This window comes from Chiloscyllium punctatum, chromosome 4 (assembly GCF_047496795.1).
Source record: "Chiloscyllium punctatum isolate Juve2018m chromosome 4, sChiPun1.3, whole genome shotgun sequence".
NCBI lineage: Eukaryota > Metazoa > Chordata > Chondrichthyes > Orectolobiformes > Hemiscylliidae > Chiloscyllium > Chiloscyllium punctatum.
Window position 1 is genome coordinate 32,165,812 of NC_092742.1, and position 20,390 is coordinate 32,186,201.

The window sequence follows — 20,390 nt, forward strand, 5'->3', positions numbered from 1 at the left end:
TGATCTATATGGACTTCAGTAAGGCATTCGACAAAGGTCCCCATGGGAAACTAGTTAGAAAGGTTAGATCTCGTGGAATACAGACAGACCTAGCCAATAGGATACAGAACTGGCTCGAAGATAGATAGGTGGTGGTGGAGGAGGGTGTTTTTTCAGACTGGAGGCCTGTGACCAGTACAGTGCCACAAGGATTGGTGCTGGGTCCACTACTTTCCATCATGTATATAAATGATTTGCATGTGAACAATGGAGGTATAGTTAGTAAGTTTGCAGATGACACCAAAATTGGAGGTGTAGTGGACAGTGAAAAAGGTTACCTCAGATTACAACGGGATCTTGATCAGATGGGCCCAATGGGCTGAGGAGTGGCAGATGGAGTTTAATTTAGATAAATGTGTGGTGATGCATGTTAGGAAAACAAGTCTTAGCAGGACTTATCCACTTAATGGTAAGGTCCTAGGGAGTGTTGCTGAACAAACAGACCTTGAAAGTAGAGTTGCAGGTGGATAGGATAGTGAAGGCGGCATTTGGTATGCTTTCCTTTATTGGTCACAGTATTGAGTACAGGAGTTGGGAGGTCATGTTGCAGCTGCACAGGACATTGGTTAGACTTTTGAATATTTTGGAATTGCGTGCAATTCTGATCTCCTTCCTATCAGAAGGATGTTGTGAAACTTGAAAGGCTTCCTAAAAGATTTACAAGGATGTTGCCAGGGTTGGAGGATTTGAACTACAGGGAGGCTTCAGAGGGATTTGGACATGTTTGGAGAGTGGGCAAAGAAGTAACAGATGGAGTGCAACGTGGGAAAGTGTGAAGACATGCACTTTGGTAGGAAGAATAGAGGCATGAACTATTTTCTAAATGGGGAGAAAATTCAGAAGTCTGAAGTGCCAAGAGACTTGGGAGTTCTAATCCAGATGCTGTAAAGGTAACTTGCAGATTGAGTCAGTAGTTAGGAAGACAAATTCAACAATTGGATTTATTTTGAGGACTTAAATAAAAAATAGCAGGGATGTATTTCTGAGGCTCTATACTGCTCTGGTCAGACCACTTATGGAGTATTGTGCACTGTTATGGGCCCCATATCTCAGGATGGATGTACTGGCCCTAGAGCGCGTTCAGAGGACGTTCACGAGAATAGTCCCAGAAATGAATAGCTTAACGTATGAGAAACGTTTGAAAACGCTGGGTCTATCCTCAATTGAATTTAGAAGGATGATGGGGGATCTAATTGAAACATACAGAATACTGAATGGCCTGGACAGAGTAGATGTTGGGAAAATGTTTCCAACGCTTGGAGATACTAGGACCTGAGGACATAGCCTTACAGTAAAGACCTTTTAGAATGGAGATAAGGAGAAACTTCTTCAGCCAGAGACTGGTGAATCTATGGAATTCATTTCCACAGAAGGCTGTGGAGGCCAGGTCATTGAGTATATTTAAGAATAAGACAGTTAGGTTCTTGAGTATCAAGGAGATAGAGGGGTACAAGGAGAAAGCGAATGGATGGATTTGAGAAACGTATCAGCAATTTCTGCTCCTATGTTTTATGGCTTATCATCTTTAGCACTATGTATCTGAACTGGTTCCCATGGGCTTAAATTAAAATCAAAATCCAAATGTCGAGACATAGCATCAACCAAAATCAGACATACATTGTAACTGGTAAAAGAATGAACTCACCATATAAATAATTACAAATACCCTTGCAATTGGATATCGCCTCAGGAAAATTCCTAACCGGATGCTGTAAAAGATATGAGGCATTATTTCTACTGCCATCACCAGAAGATAGAAACAAATCAAAAACATATGAAAAAAAAGACAAATTTATATATCCTAATCACAGTTACATTTTGTAAATGAAAAGTCTAAGCAACAATCAGCAGAAATTTACCTGAATCGGTCTATTGTATTTGCTGCTTTTCGGACTTTCCCATACATTCCTGCTGTAGTACTGTCTGTTTCACTGAAAAGAACTGGAACGCTCCTCATACGAGCACCTGGGTCAAGTACAATTCACTCATCAAGTATTTCATCAATTCACATATGCATATGTTTCTCTCAAGCAAATGGACATGAGAAATCTTGGCCCAATATTTTGTTGCTAACCAATAATATTACACTGTTTGCTGCCAATTTCAAACAAATGAACTCATGAAAAAAACCTTGCAACTGTAGCATGGACTTCACCGTTCCTGTCATTTAATTCTGGCTCAACCAGAGGATCACCAATATGTAGCAATAATGAATCAAGGAGGCTTAGAAGCATGGACTGAAGCAGACAATAAAAAGCACTGATTATTCTTCATTTTTCTAAAAGTTTTATGGATTGCAAAATTAAGATTTGGCATGCACATGGGATTAGCTAAGGTAAAATATCAAACTTTAGGATATTTTAAGTATCTACATAATCATAATGGGGACATGTGATGTTAAACGATAAAATTAAACTTTCAGAACCGGAGAGGCTATTCCACATCATTTATCAAGTTGCCAGAAAGCCCAATTAGAAGTTTTAAAACAAGCACATTTTTCCAGCAAGACAATGAAGAATAATCCAGCAAGACAAAGCAGCACAAGTAAAACTTCCTGGCAATTCAAGTGATTTTTACAATTTCCATCTGTGATTGCTACAACTGCATAGCTTATGGAAGAATAGAAAATCAGTGACAGCAATTTAATGGTGAGCATGTGATGTCAGAAGTTGCTATCTGTTTCAGAGCACTTAGTGAAAACTGACGGTTCTACTGTCATTACGACAACAAAATTTAGCACTTTAAGCTGTACGTCTATGCCAGGAAATGATTCCTGATTCACAATGCAGCAGGATAGGCACTTGTTATCCAAATAGTAAATCAAAAAACAAACACCCTATACAGTAATGTCATGCTCTAATCATTATTCTGACACACAAGTAATTAAAGTTTTAACAGTTGCACAAAATCTTAAACAAACATGATTGCAGAGAATGTATCAGGAACAAAATTATAATTCTTATTCCACTAAAGGACCTGAATTACAAAGAAGGATAAATTATACTATTTTTGACACGAGATTCATATCATGAACCCACTCCCAACTGAAAATCAATGACTATTACGTAACGAAGTCCAGAGCCAAACTGATTTTCTACTGGAAATAAATGTAAGTTTGTTAAACAGCACCACAAAAATATCTCAGACTATTTTAAGTTAACTGTGTACCTTCTGCTACCACACTGGCACAGAAATTTGGTATCTTAAGTATCAACAATGTGTGTCGCGAATTGGAAGCAGACTCTCCAAATATGTGCAAGTGCATTGCCATCAATTTGCTTCTCCACTCTCCTCTGACCGCTCCTACTTCATACAATGATCCATTCCATTTGCTGTCAAGCTCCGGGTCCCTCACTGCCTTCCTCCCACCTGATACCTTGCTCCCAGCAATAGTGAAGAGCAAGTAACAGGATGGTGAGGCAGTGTGGGGGCAGGATCAAGGTGTTGGAAGTAGTTGCAATGGGGCAGTGAATAAATCGCATAACCTCATTTTAAAATAATTTAAAATACTTGGAAAACATTCATTTTATTGTTGGTATTCTCTGACAGTGAACTCACTGTGGAGCCACTAGCAGTGATGTCACAAGCACTGGGACAGAACGTGCTCCATACAGGTGCATTGATTAAAACTGCATTTGGTGTCAAAGACTATCATCTCAGGCTATCCTCCAGCCTCTCAATCCTAAACAACAAGCTTTCTACAGTAGCTCCCAGCACTGAAAGTTGTACTTGCTTACCTTCATTATTTTCCAATAATGATACGTTAACAGCAGGGCCATTAACACTGCTTCCCTGTACACTCTTGAGCTGTTGCTCGAGGCGTTCCAATTGGAAGACAAGTGAGTTCTTCTCTGTACTGAGGGCCTCCAACATAGTCTGTTTCTGGATCAAAGTCTCAGTCAATTGGTGAAGTCGGTTTTCCAGTTCAGCGTGGCTATTACTCATGGCTTTGTTTGTGAGCTGAAGGATTTTTTGAAAATGACAAAACACAGCATGAAGTAATCACAGATGCTTATAATACAGAAAAAAATGGAACAATCAAAGTCTACCTAGAAAGGCAGTTTTTTTGAACAGTTATGGAATTAAGGGTTATGGTGAGGTAAGTGGAAGTGAGACCACGAAAATGATCTTATTGAATGGCAGAGCAGGCTCAACAGGCCACATGCCTATTCCGGTTCCTATTTCTTATGTTCCTATGTATTTTATTCCAATTCAAAATTATACCCACCTGCTTTCCAGATAAGGTGATTAGCTGTAGATCTTGAGAAACTACAGCATCGCTCTGTTAATTAAATAGCTTGAGAATGACACTCCACACCAAAGCAAGGCAAGGAGACAGAAATATCATAGCTCACTCAGGGAATGAACCCAAGTTGTTGGCACCATCCTGCATTATACACCAGCCAACTGCTTTCTTACCTATATTCATACTTTATTTGGCTTCAATATAAATTTGCTTTGCCCTGAATTAAAGTTCTGGTATATGCTTTAACCACTCCCAGTGTAATAAAGCACAACATTAATAGTAAAAATGCACTTATTTCTTTATGGGGAATTATACACACTTAGCATGTGTGTCTGCGATTGGCAATAATATCTTCATAGTTGTACCACATCTCACCTTCTATTTTTCTGCAGCCTACCATTATTCTGTACATGGCAGCTCATTCCATACACGTACCACCCTCTGCGTGAAAAAATTGCCCCTAGGTCTCTTTTATATCTTTCCCCTCTCACCCTAAACCTACGCCCTCAAGTTCTGGATTCCCTGGCCCCAGAGAAAAGACTTTTTCTCTTTATCCTATAGGGCCTGTTTCCATACTGTAGGTAATCTAATCTAACCCTTTCCTCCTGAATCGAAAATATCATAATTCGACTGAGTTTACTAAAACTCTTCACTGCGAGATTATCTTGTGATTTACGCAGTAGTGATCTTGACTTCCAAATGGAAGCTGTAAATTCATTTCAGGACAGCAGAAAATGTGATCTGCACTTTTCCAGCAAAGGCAATGGTATCCTAGTCTCAAGACTTGCATCCTCCTCAATCCCAAGATCACTTTCCATCAGCTTCCCACCTACAAAGTCAGTTCTTGAATCAATAGTTCCTTCCACTTTTTGACACTCAAGTCCCAGGTTCAAACATTCTCATTTTGAACGCCCAACTATAAACATGACAGGACGTTAATAGTAATATTCATTACATCAGAATTAACCTGAAAATACTTTGAAGCTGTGGAGGTAAACAATCATATTTCCACCAAAAAAAGGTGATACAAAACAGACAAGTGAAGTAGTACCTGATTCCGAAGCTTCTGAATTTCCTCCTCTCGGTCCTTGATTCTAGACTGCAGTGTGTTCTTTGTCTTGTGCAGTTCCTCTTCGATGTATTGAAACTCCTATAAATTCAAACCAGTGTGATAAACATAAGTTATTGAATAAAATATGCAGAAGCTTCATTAGCCAACTTCTTCCACGTGGAAGCACCTCGTGTATGTTCTATCAGTCCGAGATAGATGTTAATATTTATTGTCATATTAACATCTAAGAAATGTTACAAATTAGCAGATTTTATTGAGACAAGCTCTTTCCCTTCCCAAGTAGTTCCCTAAAGTACCACAGTCTAGTGACACTTCACAAGTTGGATTTTGATTCAGCCTATAACCATTTGAAAGCTGCATTCTTGTCAGTTTCCCAGAAATGTGGGAAAACAGCAGCATAAGAAAATGTGTGTGCCCATAATCTGTATGTTTAGAAGTTGTACATTGGCAGCTCAAAGTTTGTAAAAAAATTAAAATTCATTTTACTTCATAATGATAAAGAACTCTATTTGCTAGTGAAAGACTAAATTGCTTTTGAAGCAATGATGTATAGCACCATCTAAATATTCAACTATATTAGAAAGGCAAACTATATTTTTATTCACTGATTGATGCAGTTGTCTTGAATATCAATCTGTAGCTTTTCTAGAAATTTTACACTGCATAACTAAACAGATTTGCAGGGAGGTGCTATGTTTCAATATTTCAATACTCAAACACAATGCAGTGCATATTTGTGCCACAGAACAAGTCAAAATAATATAAATAGACAGTAACATTAATGTTAAGAACAGCTAGGAACAATTTATGTTTTGCCTGTTTCTGTCGGGCCAGTTCGGCCTCCAGCTCCTTTTTAGTTCCTGTTAGCATGTTGATTTGTTCGTGTAGTTCTTGTATTTGTTCCCTGGATGCTTCTGCCTCACCCAATTGCTGTGTCTCTGTATCCTGTCATTGATGTCAGGTGAATAAGTTTAATCAGTAAGCAGAATTTAAGTTTTACATACATGTCCAGCCAAACCTAAACTTCATATTTCTTTGAATGGATACAAAGTAGTACAATTACTCAATTTTAATTCTAATTTTTTATATAGCCAGTGCTTCAAATAGGAAGGGGATGAAATTACAAAGTGATACTTAATAGCAAAACTTTTAAAAAATCAGGAAAATGTCAATGGTGCTTGTTCAGTCACCACTGAATTAGTTTGAACTCTGTTACTAAATATATACAATAAAATATTTTCCCTCATTCCTGTTTATTAATCATCATTTGTTACCCAAGATGGTGCACTGAAATTGGGACTTTGATATCACTGACAGCAAAAAGGCTTGTGACTGAGGATTTTCAGTTCTTGACCTTTTTCTCTTATCAGTAAACGGTTTTTTAGACTTTTTTTGTAAAATGAACCTTTCAACCAGGAAGTGTTGCACCACAATAACTGTTCTAACAATCAGCCAGTGTTGGTTATTCTGTAGCAAATTCCTATATTAAAATACACTTCAATTTAACAACTATTTTATTGTTCTTCAAGGCACTTGGTTGTAATATTCACAAACACATTAGAATATAGCTTATAAACATACAGTTGACATAGCACCTCCTGGTGGCAATGGCCAAGTACAACATGGATAGATTTATTCAGGAAAACTTGCTGCTTACATGAACCTGATTCTGAATAATTGATTTTTGAAAAATACAGATAGTCATACCCTTAAACAATTTGTGCCATAACAGCTTAACTTCATATTAAAACAATCTCATATGCACATTAAAATAAAACACTCTCCTCACTCACTGGAAATGGTAGTTTCTAACTTGACCCAAACTTGACAGCTTGTGCACCTGTACAAGGCCACACGAAAAATTCAGACTTGTAACTTATCTGAATTCTACCGATGAAATGTGAACGCCAAATTATTGTTTTTGTAGAAACTCATTTGTTTTAGACAGTGAAACACTGGCTAGCTTATTTTCTTGCACATAATTCTCCAACGTATGACATCACTGGAAAGACTAGCATCTACTGATCATCTCTAGTTGTCACAGTAGAGTGGTGGTGGGTCTTCTCCAATAATCACTACAAAGTGAGTGGCTTGCTAGGGAAATTATCAAGGCAGTTAATATCTACCTAAACTGAATCAAGTAGGCATAGGAGTGTTTAAAGTACCACCTGCTTTTCAGACAAGAAGCACATGGACAACGGCTGAAAGTCACCAATGACCACACTCTCCTGCACCAAAGTGCCTCCCAGATAGATACTGAGACAGAGAAAACAGGGTCAGGAGTAGGCTGGTCAGTCCTTTGAGGCTGATGCATCATTTGATATGATCATGGTGGATCATCCAACTCAATACTCTGTTCTGGCTTTCTCCTCATACCCTTTGATCAGTTTAGTCATAAGAAATATATCTAATTCCTTCTTGAAAGCATTCCAAGTTTTGGCCCAACTATTGAGGCAGAGAATTCCTCAGACTCACTCTCTCAGTGCGGGAATTTCTCATCTCGGGCCTACTCTGTATCTTTTGGCTGTAAACCAGAGGTCTGGACTTCCCAGTCATTGGGTATAGGCGAAAGTGAGGATTGCAGATGCTGGAGATCAGAGACAAGACTGGAGTGGTGCTGGAAAAGCACAGCAGGTCAGGTAGCATCAAAGGAGCATGAAAACAGACGTTTTGGGCCGGAGCCCTTCATCAGGGGCCATTCCTGATGAAGGGCTCCTGCCCAAAATGTTGATTTTCCTACTCCTCGGATGCTGCCTGATCTGCTGTGCTTTTCCAGCACCACTCTAATCTCGTCATTGGGAATATCCTGCTTGCATGTAGCCTAGTTCTTTTGGAATTTGATAGGTTTCTATGATGTACACCCTCATTCTTCTGAAATCCATTAAATATAGTCCAGATTAATGAAGTCTCTTGACATATATATCAGGCCTGTAATCCATGATACCACTCTGGCAAACCTTTGTTGCACTTCTTCCATAGCCAGAACATCCATCCACAGGTAAGGGGTCAAATTCTTGTCTGAGCACTTTGTTCAAGGACTGCTAAAGCTAACAACAAAGTGTAATTTTTTGCAAGAATGTTACAGCTGTTGGAAGTAGATAATCGATTACCTGCAGTTCCACCCTCAGCTGCTGAATGTGACCCAGCAATTTTTGGACTTCTTCACGTTGCATGTCACGCTCATGCCGCAGTTCTTCCAGTTCCATGGTGCTTACAGCATGGCTTTCTAAACCTTCGATTCCAGAACTTTCTTTGAGGCTGTTAATCAGTTTTTCTTTGGACTGTGGAAACAATGTGTATTAATACTTAACAACAAATTTATTTATTGTTGTTTCAGAATTATAATCCATTTACTGCAGATCATTGTATAAATCTACTTCATAATCATCAGCACGTCTCAAATCCACAAAACACGTTCATAACTTCAATGGGAAGTACAATAATCAAATTTTACAGCATCTTTCTGATTAAACTTTGATCAGTTCTATTCAAAATAGTTAAAATGGATCATTAAATAAAAGGCAATACGTTAATTTATATTCAAGAATGTGACTTAAAATTAGTCATTGCTGGTAATAAACTACAGAAGTAAAATGATGGAGATGATACAAACATGGAAACCGATTGAGCTACACAATTTATTTTTGCTCCCAAAGCACACTTTTGCCATCTACTGACCAAGGTTAAATTTTGTAAAGCAACAGAAAAATTTTGTTTAAAAAGTACTCACACTCAAATATAAACATGAAAACTAAATAGTATTTTATAATCATGTCTATGAATAAAGAGCATTACAACTGTGGAAGTGATGTCTCTTGGTCTAAAGGCGACCTGGCAATTTGTTCCAGCTTTTCAACTGCAGCTGATTTATATTCATTCTCTTGCACTTTTCACTTCTATGTTGTTCCTTATTAAATATTTATCCCAAGGGCTCTCTAAAAGTGATAATCTCTGCCTCAATAGCCGCTAATATTTTGCAATAGCATTGGTGAAAACACATTTTCTGTTCCTACAGTAATAATTCCAAACGGTGTTCCATTTTGCACGAACTTTTTGCTTTCAAGATATGACAGAAACAAGCTCTTTTTGCGGAGTCCGTTGTCTGGGACTTAAATGTCAAATCGTGTCTTGACACCGTAGATTTAATGGAAAGCAATAGCCTAGACTAATCTAGGTAATATTCTGGGGACTCTGGTTTGAATCTTACCATAGCAGATGGTGGAATTTTAAAAATCAATAAAAACGTGGAATATAGAGGCTAACAACCGTGAAACCATTGTTAATTGTTCGAAAAACCTATTGGTTCACTAATATCCTTTGGGATGGAAACTGATACCTTTTCCTCATCAGGCCTACATGTGACTCCAGACCCACAGCTGTCACAAAGCTGGCCCTTTTTCCAGAAGTTGTTCCTTTTCTCAAGGATACTGTGTCCTTGATTTTTTTTTCTCAGAGGGGTCATAAAGCAATACAGGCTCCAAATCGACTGGTTTGGTACAGAGATGAAAGGATTTACTGAGAGGCCTTTTTGTTTATATGCAAACAGATGAGACTGGAGGCCAAAGCTTTCATGTTTTAGAAGTAACCTGTTTAATGAAACAGGAGGGGTCAGTCCTGGAAGCTGAATTCTTGTTGTTAGTTCAGTTGCAGCAGGGGATGGGTGAAACAAGCTGCTGAACTTTCTCTCCTTCTGCCCTTCTAACTTTGACCTGTAAGCCTCAGAGTAAAACTGAAACAATGTTTAAGGGATTTGTTTATTGGGACTGTTGCGTACTTTCGGAACAGCATAATTAAGTCTAGTTTGGATCAACTGAATTCTGTGGGTATTCTATATTCTGTTCTTTGTGTTTCATTCTATAATTTTGTGAATACATTTTTGTCTGTTTGAAAACCTAGTCAACCTAGATAACTTACTCTGGGTAATTTCCACTGTACATTTACCAAAACAAATAGCAAAGTAACAGTCTGGGCTGCCTGCTGAGGAATGTTTTGAGTTGTCTGGCCTAGTCCATAACACAGCAGTGTGGTTGACTTTGAACTGCCCTCTAGGCAATTAAGAAAGGGCATGAAAAGCTGTCCCAACCATCAATAACCACATCCTACAAATGAATTTTAAAAAAATTAAGTGACCAACTTTGCTGCAAACATAGGACATCTGCATTCCTTGGGAATGCTTTCCTATAGTTGTACCAGACTTTGATAAGACATCTAGAGTACAGTGTACAGTTTTGATCTGCTTATTTATAAAATGCACTAGCAGTTCAGAGAAAGTTCATTTGACTACTTCCTCAGATGAAAGAGCTAACTTATGAGGAAAGGTTTGACAGGTTGTGTCTGCATCCACGGAAGTTCAGAAGACTAAGCGGTGATCTTATTGAAACATACAAGAAACATGCTTTTCTCTTGGGAGAAAGACTAGAACTAGAAGGGGCATTCCATTTCGGAGAGAGTTGAAGAAAAATATTTTCAAGATTGCAAGAGTGTGAACGTCTTCCACAAAGAGAAGTGGAGGTGGGATCATTGAAAATTGTTAAGGCAGAGTTAGCTTTTTTTCTGACTAACAATGGAGTTCAAACAGTAATAGGGGTAGACAGGAAAGTGCAGTTGAGGCTACAATCAGACTAGCCATGATCTTATCAGGCAGCAATGCAGGCTTGAGGGGCCGAAAGGCATACTCCCACGTCAAATTTCAATTTTCATATAACCTTGTTCACACCTGAAGAATTCTGGTAGCCTTTTGTTTGTAGTCCATTAATTCCTGTTTAGCCAAATCCAAACTGGTCTTAACAGTTTTGAGCTGTTGCTGCTGATCATCTGCCCTCTTCTTCTCTTCAATCACCTTTCTCTCAGACGCAGTCAGTGTTTCTGCAAGACTTTGGCGTTCAAGCTCCACCTTATTGAGCCTAGCTGCAAACTCATTCTGAAAAGAAGATACAAAAGACGTGTTTCAGCTCATCTCAAACATCTTATACAATCTTGAGAAAAGAACAGGTTAATTTTAATATTTTTTATGGTTTATAGGTAAAGAAAGTATTGCTAAAGGAGATCTGGAAATAAAATTATATTGTATGCATCACACCTAATGAAAAAGGGATACTCCATATTAAGTCTCAGCAATTATTCATGCTCAGGTATTCAGCGGGAAATAAATCTGTATCAATTTCTTACTCATTGACCAGGGAGAAGAGAAGTTTGAATAGATATGTGAAAAATATATTCATTTTTATGTTTATTACTCAAGAGTTCTGTGAATTAAGATGACAAAGAGTGTGAAGGTGAACTGGGAAGAGGCTAAGTAAAGCTAAGGCATTCCAAGATCTTTTTTGCAAGTTCGGCAAGCATCGATGCTTCCAGAAGTTCAACCATCATAGATGATAAATTAATCATTTGTAGAGTTAGGCAATAGCTAGGGCAGAGCTGAAAAATGTGTTGCTGGAAAAGCGCAGCAGGTCAAGTAGCATCCAAGGGGAAGGGGAATCGACATTTCGGGCATAAGCCCTTCTTCAGGAATGAGGAGGGTGTGCCAAGTAGGCTAAGATAAAAGGTAGGGAGGAGGGACCTGGGGGAGGGGCGTTGGGAATGCGATAGGTAGAAGGAGGTTAAGGTGAGGGTGATAGGCCAGAGAGGGGGTGGGGGGCTGGAGAGGTCGGGAATAAGATTGCAAGTCAAGAAAGCGGTGCTGAATCCGGGGTTTGGGACTGGGATAAGATGGGGGGAGGGGAAATGAGGAAGCTGGAGAAATCTGTATTCATCCCGTGTAGTTGGAGGGTTCCTAGGCGTAAGATGAGGCGCTCTTCATCCAGGCGTCGTGTTGCCATGGTCTGGCGATGGAGGAGACCAAGGACCCGCATGTCCTTGGCGGAGTGGGTGGGGGAGTTAAAGTGTTCAGCCACAGGCCGGTTGGGTTGGTTGGTGTGGGTGTCCCAGAGGTGTTCTCTGAAACGTTCCGCATGTAGGCGGCCTGTCTCCCCAGTGTAGAGGAGGCCACATCGGGTGCAGCGGATGCATTAAATGATGTGTGTGGAGGTGCAGGTGAATTTGTGACGGATATGAGTCACTCCCTCCGCGACTCCCTCGTCAGGTCCACACTCCCCACCAACCCAACCTCCACTCCTGGCACCTTGCCCTGCAACCGCAAGAAATGCAAAACTTGCGCCCACACCTCCCCCCCTCTCTTCCCTCCGTGCATCTCCTCTGCACCCTTTCCAGTACATTTACAACCTGCTTACAGCGTGCTTTGCAGAACAGCACACCATACTCTAGCCATGGCCTAACCAATGTCTTATACAGTTCCAGCATAACCTCACTGCTCTTAAACTCAATGCCTCCGCTAACAAAGGCAAGTATCTTAACCACTTTTATCTAGCTGTCCCGTTAAGGGACCAGAAAACATGTACAGGGTCCCTTTGACACTTCGTGCTCTCTAGGGTCCTACAGGTCATAATGCATGTCCTTATCTCAGTGTCCCGATCACGTGCATCGCCTCACATGTATTCAGATCGGATTCCATTTGCCACTGATCAGGCCGTCTATATCCTCTTGTAATCTAAGGATATTCATCTTACTAATTTTCATATTGTTCATGAACTTACTGATGAACCCTCCTATATTCAAGTTAAAACTTTTATACATATCACAAACAGCAAAGGCCCTCAACACTGATCCTGGCAGAACCCCACTGGATATATGGTTCCAGTCACAATAACATCCCTTGACCATCATCCACTGCTTCCCGTCACTAGCCAATTGTGGCTCAATTTGTCAAATTTCCTTGGATCCCATGGGCTCTTTCCTTTGCTATCAGTCTCTCATGTGGAGTTTTTGCTAGAAGCCTTGTTGAAGTCCGAGCAGACTGCATCAAATACAATGCCCTTATTGACACACCCGGTTACCTTTTCAAAGATTATAATCAAATCGATCAGACGTGACTGCCCCTTAACAAAACCATGCTGGTTACTCTTGATTAAGCCCTGCCTCGCCAAGTGTAGATTAATTCTGTTCCTCAGAATTGTTTCCAATAGTTTCCTCACCACGGAGGTTGGACTGACCGACCTGTAATTTCAAGATTTATCTCTTGCTTCCTTCTTGAATAATGGAACTGCATTGGCTGCCCACCAGCCCTCCAGCACATCTCTTCAGGCCAGACAGACATGAAATGCTATTTCATCGCTGGCCTCACTTAACAACCTAGGATACCTTGCATCTGGCCATGGAAACTGATCTGCTTTTAAACCTGCCAGACCACTCTGAACCTCCTTTCTGATTATGCCAATTTCTTCCTGTATATCATAGTCTTTCTCCCGAATTTCTATATCCTCATCATCCCTCTCACGAGTGGGAGCTGCCACATTTTGGTACTTCATGGACCCTACTCTTTCCATTATTCTTTCACACTTAATGTACATATAAAATAACTTAGGATATTCCTGAGGTGGGTGTGAAGAGTTTGACCTGAATGTAGATCTGCAAAATTACTGTGAACTATTGACTCGTAATTAAATCTCTAATGTTAATAAGGCAAATACAGTAGAAGCGAGATATCCAAGTTGCATTATCTGTGATGCTCAGCTGCCAAGCCAGTAAAAGGAGTTGGATTTCTTGCCCCCAAAACAAACCTGCATTTGATTGTAACTGTCTTGTTGTCGTTTAAGTGATGATTCTGCTTCCAGAAGCCTCTCTTGCATTGTCTGCAAGGCTTGGTTATGCATGCTGCTCCCTTCAGTATGATCCTGCAGTATTCTTTTGAAAGAAAACCACATTATAAAACTCTTTATGGGGTTTCTCAATGCAACATGTAATAAGCACAGCATCTCTAATTGATTAGGACTTTTGTATTACCTATCTTCTACCTGCAGTTTCTAATTTGGCAGTGTAACAGCCTCATCTAAAACTAATAAATTATAGCCACAGCACCATATTTTACTACAACAAAATTCAAGTATCTAAACAGCAAGACCTTTGATAAGTGTCTGTTTTAGGTAGTGCAGAATGTTTTTTTTCTTTTGGGAACGCAAGGCTGAATCCAGTGCAAAGTCATTAAATTGTCTCATGTCCAGTACTACAATAAGTGAGATTAACTGAGCTCAACCCAACACTCAATGGGAAATCAATTATATGAGACAAGAATAAAATAATTGATAAATTGTCATGGTTTTACACAGTTCTTTGCCTATTTGAAGAATGTATTTAATCTAAATTGTTGCTTCTAACAAGTCGCTGACTGCCTGTTAAGTATCTGCGATCACAAGCCACCCTCACCTGCTACTCAAGGTATAAATTACTGCTTCCCAGCTTCTCAACTTTACAATGTAATTAGATTGTAATTAAATGTGCATTAAGTAATTCTTAAAGCAAGAGGAAGTCACTGTGGCATTGGGATATTTTAGAATACAACAGACAGTTAAATGGAAAAGTTAGAATAATTAGTAGCAGGATGCCTCAAGGAAATTGTAGAAATATGAGACAGCAATTGAGTGTGTCCTTGTGAGGCTTTTGAGAGAGATTTAGAAAGGAACAATGGAGTAAGAAAAGGGCTGGAGTAAGTTCACCTACAATGCCCATTTGTGCTCTTTACACTTGGATAAGGACGAAAGGGTGCTGCTGGAATTTGTCAAAAAAAAAACTGTAGTGTAAAAACGATTGCAACTTCCCCAATACAATACATAACAAGGGAAAAAGGATTAGGCCCAGCGTTACAACTGGACAATTGGATATTGATTCTGAGGCGATCATGAAATGGACTGCATCCTCGGGTTATCAAAATCTAAACATGCCAAGCAGAAATCTGCGAACGCACAGTAGTGGAGACTATTGTGCGAGACAGGCAAGTAACCTTAGGAACACAATTGAGGGTGCTTCCCCCAATTCCACTTCTCTGATATCTGAATCCAAACTGGACTATAATACTCCGACCCCGCTCCCAGCTCCACACCCACACCAGATCCCAGCTCCCAGCCTTGCCGAGTTTTCACCATCCCTCCAGACCTCCCACTCACTGAGGACGAACGATTAGTCCTCAGCAAAGGACTCACCTTCATCCCCCTCCGTCCACACATCAATGAATTTAATTCACGCCGTGACATCGAAAACTTCTTCCGTCGCCTCCGCCTCCGAGCTTACTTTCACAATCAGGACTCCTGCCCACCTTCCGAGGACCCCTTCGCCCACCTCCAACACATTGCATCCACCTGCCCTCGACCTCTTCATTTCCAACTGCCGCCAGGACATTAATCGCCTCAACCTGTCTACCCCCCTCCCCCACTCCAACCTCTCACCCTCACAACGCGCAGCCCTCCAATCTCTCTGCTCTAATCCCAACCTCACCATTAAGCCTGCGGATAAAGGGGGCGCAGTGGTAGTCTGGCGCACTGACCTCTACACCGCTGAAGCCAAACGCCAACTCGAGGACACCTCTTCCTACTGCCCCCTCGACCATGACCCCACCCCCATCACCAAACCATCATCTCCCAGACCATACAGAACCTCATCACCTCAGGAGATCTCCCACCCACAGCTTCCAACCTCATAGTCCGGGAACCCCGCACTGCCTGGTTCTACCTCTTTCCCAAGATCCACAAGCCTGACCACCCTGGCCGACCCATTGTCTCAGCATGCTCCTGCCCCACTGAACTCATCTCTACCTACCTCGACACTGTCCTATCCCCCCTAGTCCAGAAACTCCCCACATACGTTCGAGACACCACCCACGCCCTCCACCTCCTGAAAGACTTCCGTTTCCCCGGCCACCAACGCCTCATCTTCACCATGGATATCCAATCCATCTACACCTCCATCTGCCATGACCAGGACCTCCAAGACCTCCGTTTATTCCTCTCCAGACGTCCCCAACAGTACCCTTCCACTGACACTCTCATTCGTTTGGCAGAACTGGTCCTCACCCTTAACAATTTCTCCTTTGAATCCTCCCACTTCCTCCAGACCAAAGGGGTAGCCATGGGCACACGTATGGGCCCCAGCTATGCCTATCTCTTTGTTGGCTATGTAGAACAGTTGATCTTCCGTAATTACACCGGCACCACTCCCCACCTCTTCCTCTGCTACATTGATGACTGCATTGGCGCCACCTCGTGCTCTCGCGAGGAGGTTGAGCAATTCATCAACTTCACCAACACATTTCACCCTGACCTTAAATTTACCTGGACCATCTCTGATACCTCTCTCCCCTTCCTGGACCTCTCCATCTCCATTAGTGACGACCGACTCGACACTGACATTTTTTTACAAACCCGACTCCCACAGCTACCTGGATTACACCTCTTCCCGCCCTATCTCTTGCAAAAATGCCATCCCGTATTCCCAATTTCTCCGCCTCCGCCTTATCTGCTCCCAGGAGGACCAGTTCCACCACAGAACACACTAGATGGCCTCCTTCTTTAGAGACCGCAATTTCCCTTCCCACGTGGTTAAAGATGCCCTCCAACGCATCTCATCCACATCCCGCACCTCCGCCCTCAGACCTCACCCCTCCAACCGTAACAAAGACAGAACGCCCCTGGTGCTCACCTTCCACCCTACAAACCTTGGCATAAACCAAATCATCCGCCGACATTTCCGCCACCTCCAAAAAGACCCCACCACCAGGGATATATTTCCCTCCCCACCCCTTTCCGCCTTCCGCAAAGACCGTTCCCTCCGTGACTACCTGGTCAGGACCACACCCCCCTATGACCCACCCTCCCATTCTGGCACTTTCCCCTGCCACCGCAAGAACTGTAAAACCTGTGCCCACACCTCCTCCCTCACCTCTATCCAAGGCCCTAAAGGAGCCTTCCACATCCATCAAAGTTTTACCTGCATATCCACTAATATCATTTATTGTATCCGTTGCTCCCGATGTGATTAGATTAGATTAGATTACTTACAGTGTGGAAACAGGCCCTTCGGCCCAACAAGTCCACAGCGCCCCGCCGAAGCGTAACCCACCCATACCCCTACATCTACATCTACCCCTTACCTAACCGTACGGGCAATTTAGCATGACCAATTCACCTGACCTGCACATCTTTGGACTGTGGGAGGAAACCGGAGGAAACCCACGCAGACACGGGGAGAACGTGCAAACTCCACACAGTCAGTCGCCTGAGGCGGGAAATGAACCCGGGTCTCTGGCGCTGTGAGGCAGCAGTGCTAACCACTGTGCCACCGTGCCGCCCACGGTGGTCTCCTCTACATTGGGGAGACTGGGCGCCTCCTAGCAGATCGCTTTAGGGAACATCTCCGGGACACCCGCACCAATCAACCAAACCGCCCCGTGGCCCAACATTTCAACTCCCCCTCCCACTCTGCCGAGGACATGGAGGTCCTGGGCCTCCTTCACCGCCGCACCCTCACCACCCGACGCCTGGAGGAAGAACGCCTCATCTTCCGCCTCGGAACACTTCAACTCCAGGGCATCAATGTGGACTTCAACAGCTTCCTCATTTCCCCTTCCCCCACCTCATCTTAGTTTCAAACTTCCAGTTCAGCACTGTCCCCTTGACTTGTCCGACCTGCCTAGCTCCTTTTCCACCTATCCACTCCACCCTCCCCTCCCTGACCTATCACCTTCGTCTCCTCCCCCACTCACCCATTGTACTCTATGCTACTCTCTCCCCACCCCCACCCTCCTTTAGCTTATCTCTCCACGCTTCAGGCTCACTGCCTTTATTCCTGATGAAGGGCTTTTGCCTGAAACGTCGATTTCGCTGCTTGTTGGATGCTGCCTGAACTGCTGTGCTCTTCCAGCACCACTAATCCAGAATATAATACCAGTCAGGACAGGGCAAGGACAGAGGCACAAAAGGTGGGTGAAGAACCCTTGGATGGTTAAGGAAGAGATCAAGACATTGCACAAGTCCTTTTTCCCCAGTTAAGTTAAAGAAGTCCCCTGTGAAAATTGTATTTTATTCAGAGTGTTCCTCTGACAGGTAATAATAGCATCACTTATATTTAATTGACGAACATAATAAAACAAAGGGTAATCTGAAAGCAAAAGACTTAAACTGCTTTGATTCTTAGCATTTATAAAGTAAATTTGTCTGCAAATAGTATGAACCTAAGTTTTTTTTAAGACGTTGTAAAAACAAAAAGATGATTTCTTACTGTGAAAGACCTGCTCTCAAAACATAAATGAGCTGCATTTAGACGATATCCAATTTGAACTTAGAATTTGGAATGAGAAATATTTTGTTTTTAAAAGTTGGTTGATAAAACAACTTAACAAAATTGTCTTTAAGACAACAGAAATGTTAAAAGTCTGATTGAGAGATGAAGCCAGGGATGGGTGGAGTGCTTATCCTGACTTTGTCTTTTTTTCTGTTGATTTAAGGATCATTTCCTTGTTTTTTTTTCCTGGCCTAAGGCTAGGGCACAGTCTGGGTTTGAAGGAGCTGTGAAGGAGGGGATGAGTAGGGTGAGTGACTCCTATGGGCATGGGGAAGAGTCTTCCATTCAAGGTTTTATAATTGGTTTTCTTTGTAGTTTTTTGGTAGTAGTAGATGTTTAAAGTTATGATTGAGTAGTTTTTGTAGATATAGTTCTTCGACTCTATGAGTCTTTATTTACTAGTGCTCGGCACTTTGTAGCCCCTGTCCGTCCCAGAGGTTCAAGGGTTTCTGAAAGGGGATATGGCTAAGTGCCTTATTAAATAGTGCACCTGGAACATCAAGGGAAGCTATTCGCCTGTTAAAAGGAAAAAAAGTGCTTTCTAGCCTTAAGAGAGAAAGGGTTGATATCGCTTTATTGCAGGAAACCCATCTTGATGATGGCATACACCTGAAATTACAACAGGGGTGTTATGATCGAGTATTTTTTTCATCCTTTACAACTAAAAGTAGGGGAATGGCGGTACTTATCAAGAAAAATCTTCTGTTCATATTATTAGAGGTGAAAGGTGAGCAGGGACGGTTTATGATACTTAAAGCCCTGATACATGGGGAGGAATATGGCATTCTAAATATCTCCTGTCCTCCAGCGCATCTTCTCAAATTTTTGATTAGTGCTTTCTCTAAGCTGAGTGCTTTTGGAACACGGCACATTATTATGGGGGGGATTTTAATTGTCTTTTGGATCAGACAGTGGACAGGATGTCTTGTGAGCCCCCAACTATTTCTTCGCAGGCTAAGCAGGTGGTTGACTTAGGCAAGGAGTTGGGGCTGGTGGACATTTGCAGATGGCTTCACCCTACCGGCAGGGATTCCACCTTTTTTTCAAACTCACATAAATGTCACACAAGGATTGACCTCTTCCTGGGCTCCCTTGGCCCTTCTGGATTCAATTATGGGTTGTAAAACTGGGAATATAGCTATCTCTGATCACACAGCAGTATATTTGGAGGTTAAGGCCAAGAGTGAGGGGTTGGGTTTGCAGCACTGGCATTTGGACCCTTTTCTCCTTAAGGATTCCAAATTTGTGGAATACTTTTTGAAGGAGTTTCAGGAATTCTTGACTATCAACTCAGGCACGGCTATGGGAGACTGCTAAGACCTTTACGAGGGGATTAGCTATTTCCTATTCAGCTAGCCGGAAACAACAGAAGGAGGAACAGCAGCGTCTACTTGAGACGCGGTTGAAAGCCGTCGAGGCGGCACATTTTGCATGGCCTTTGGTGACTAAGCTACAGCGAATCACAGCCCTCCGGACTGTCTTGAATTCAATACTGACACAAAACGCAAAGAAAGAACTTGCTTTTGGTAGACAAAGGCTGTCTGAATATGGGGATAGGCCAGAGACGTATTTAGCGTACCTGACTAGGAAAAGGCGTGCTCCCCAACGCATTACTGCAATCAACGACAGCGCTGGGGTCCTTAGATACGATGCTAAAAAGATTAATGAGGTTTTTCGGAGCTTTTACTCTGAATTATATTGGACTGAAGGTTGTGAGGACTACAGGGCTAAAATGGAGACCTTTTTTTTAAGAACTTGGACCTTCCAGGAGTAACCTTGGAACAGACCTCTCTCCTTAATGCCCCCTTGACAGTTCAGGAAATACAGGAGGAAACTAAACAACTTGAGTGGGAAAGCGCCTGGCCCTGA

General features: G+C 41.9%; 1 protein-coding gene across 1 annotated transcript in view; it reads right to left on the minus strand.

The window, feature by feature from the left end:
* Window positions 1-20,390, minus strand: part of golga5 (golgin A5) — a 45,451-nt gene that overhangs the window by 7,934 nt on the left and 17,127 nt on the right. The window contains exons 5-12 of the mRNA XM_072568320.1: window positions 13,973-14,096; window positions 11,074-11,277; window positions 8,468-8,638; window positions 6,174-6,302; window positions 5,337-5,435; window positions 3,777-3,999; window positions 1,899-2,004; window positions 1,685-1,748 (exon numbers count right to left, since the gene is read on the minus strand). Of these exons, the coding sequence (XP_072424421.1) occupies window positions 1,685-1,748; window positions 1,899-2,004; window positions 3,777-3,999; window positions 5,337-5,435; window positions 6,174-6,302; window positions 8,468-8,638; window positions 11,074-11,277; window positions 13,973-14,096 (1,120 nt within the window). The remainder of the gene's footprint in view (window positions 1-1,684; window positions 1,749-1,898; window positions 2,005-3,776; window positions 4,000-5,336; window positions 5,436-6,173; window positions 6,303-8,467; window positions 8,639-11,073; window positions 11,278-13,972; window positions 14,097-20,390) is intronic.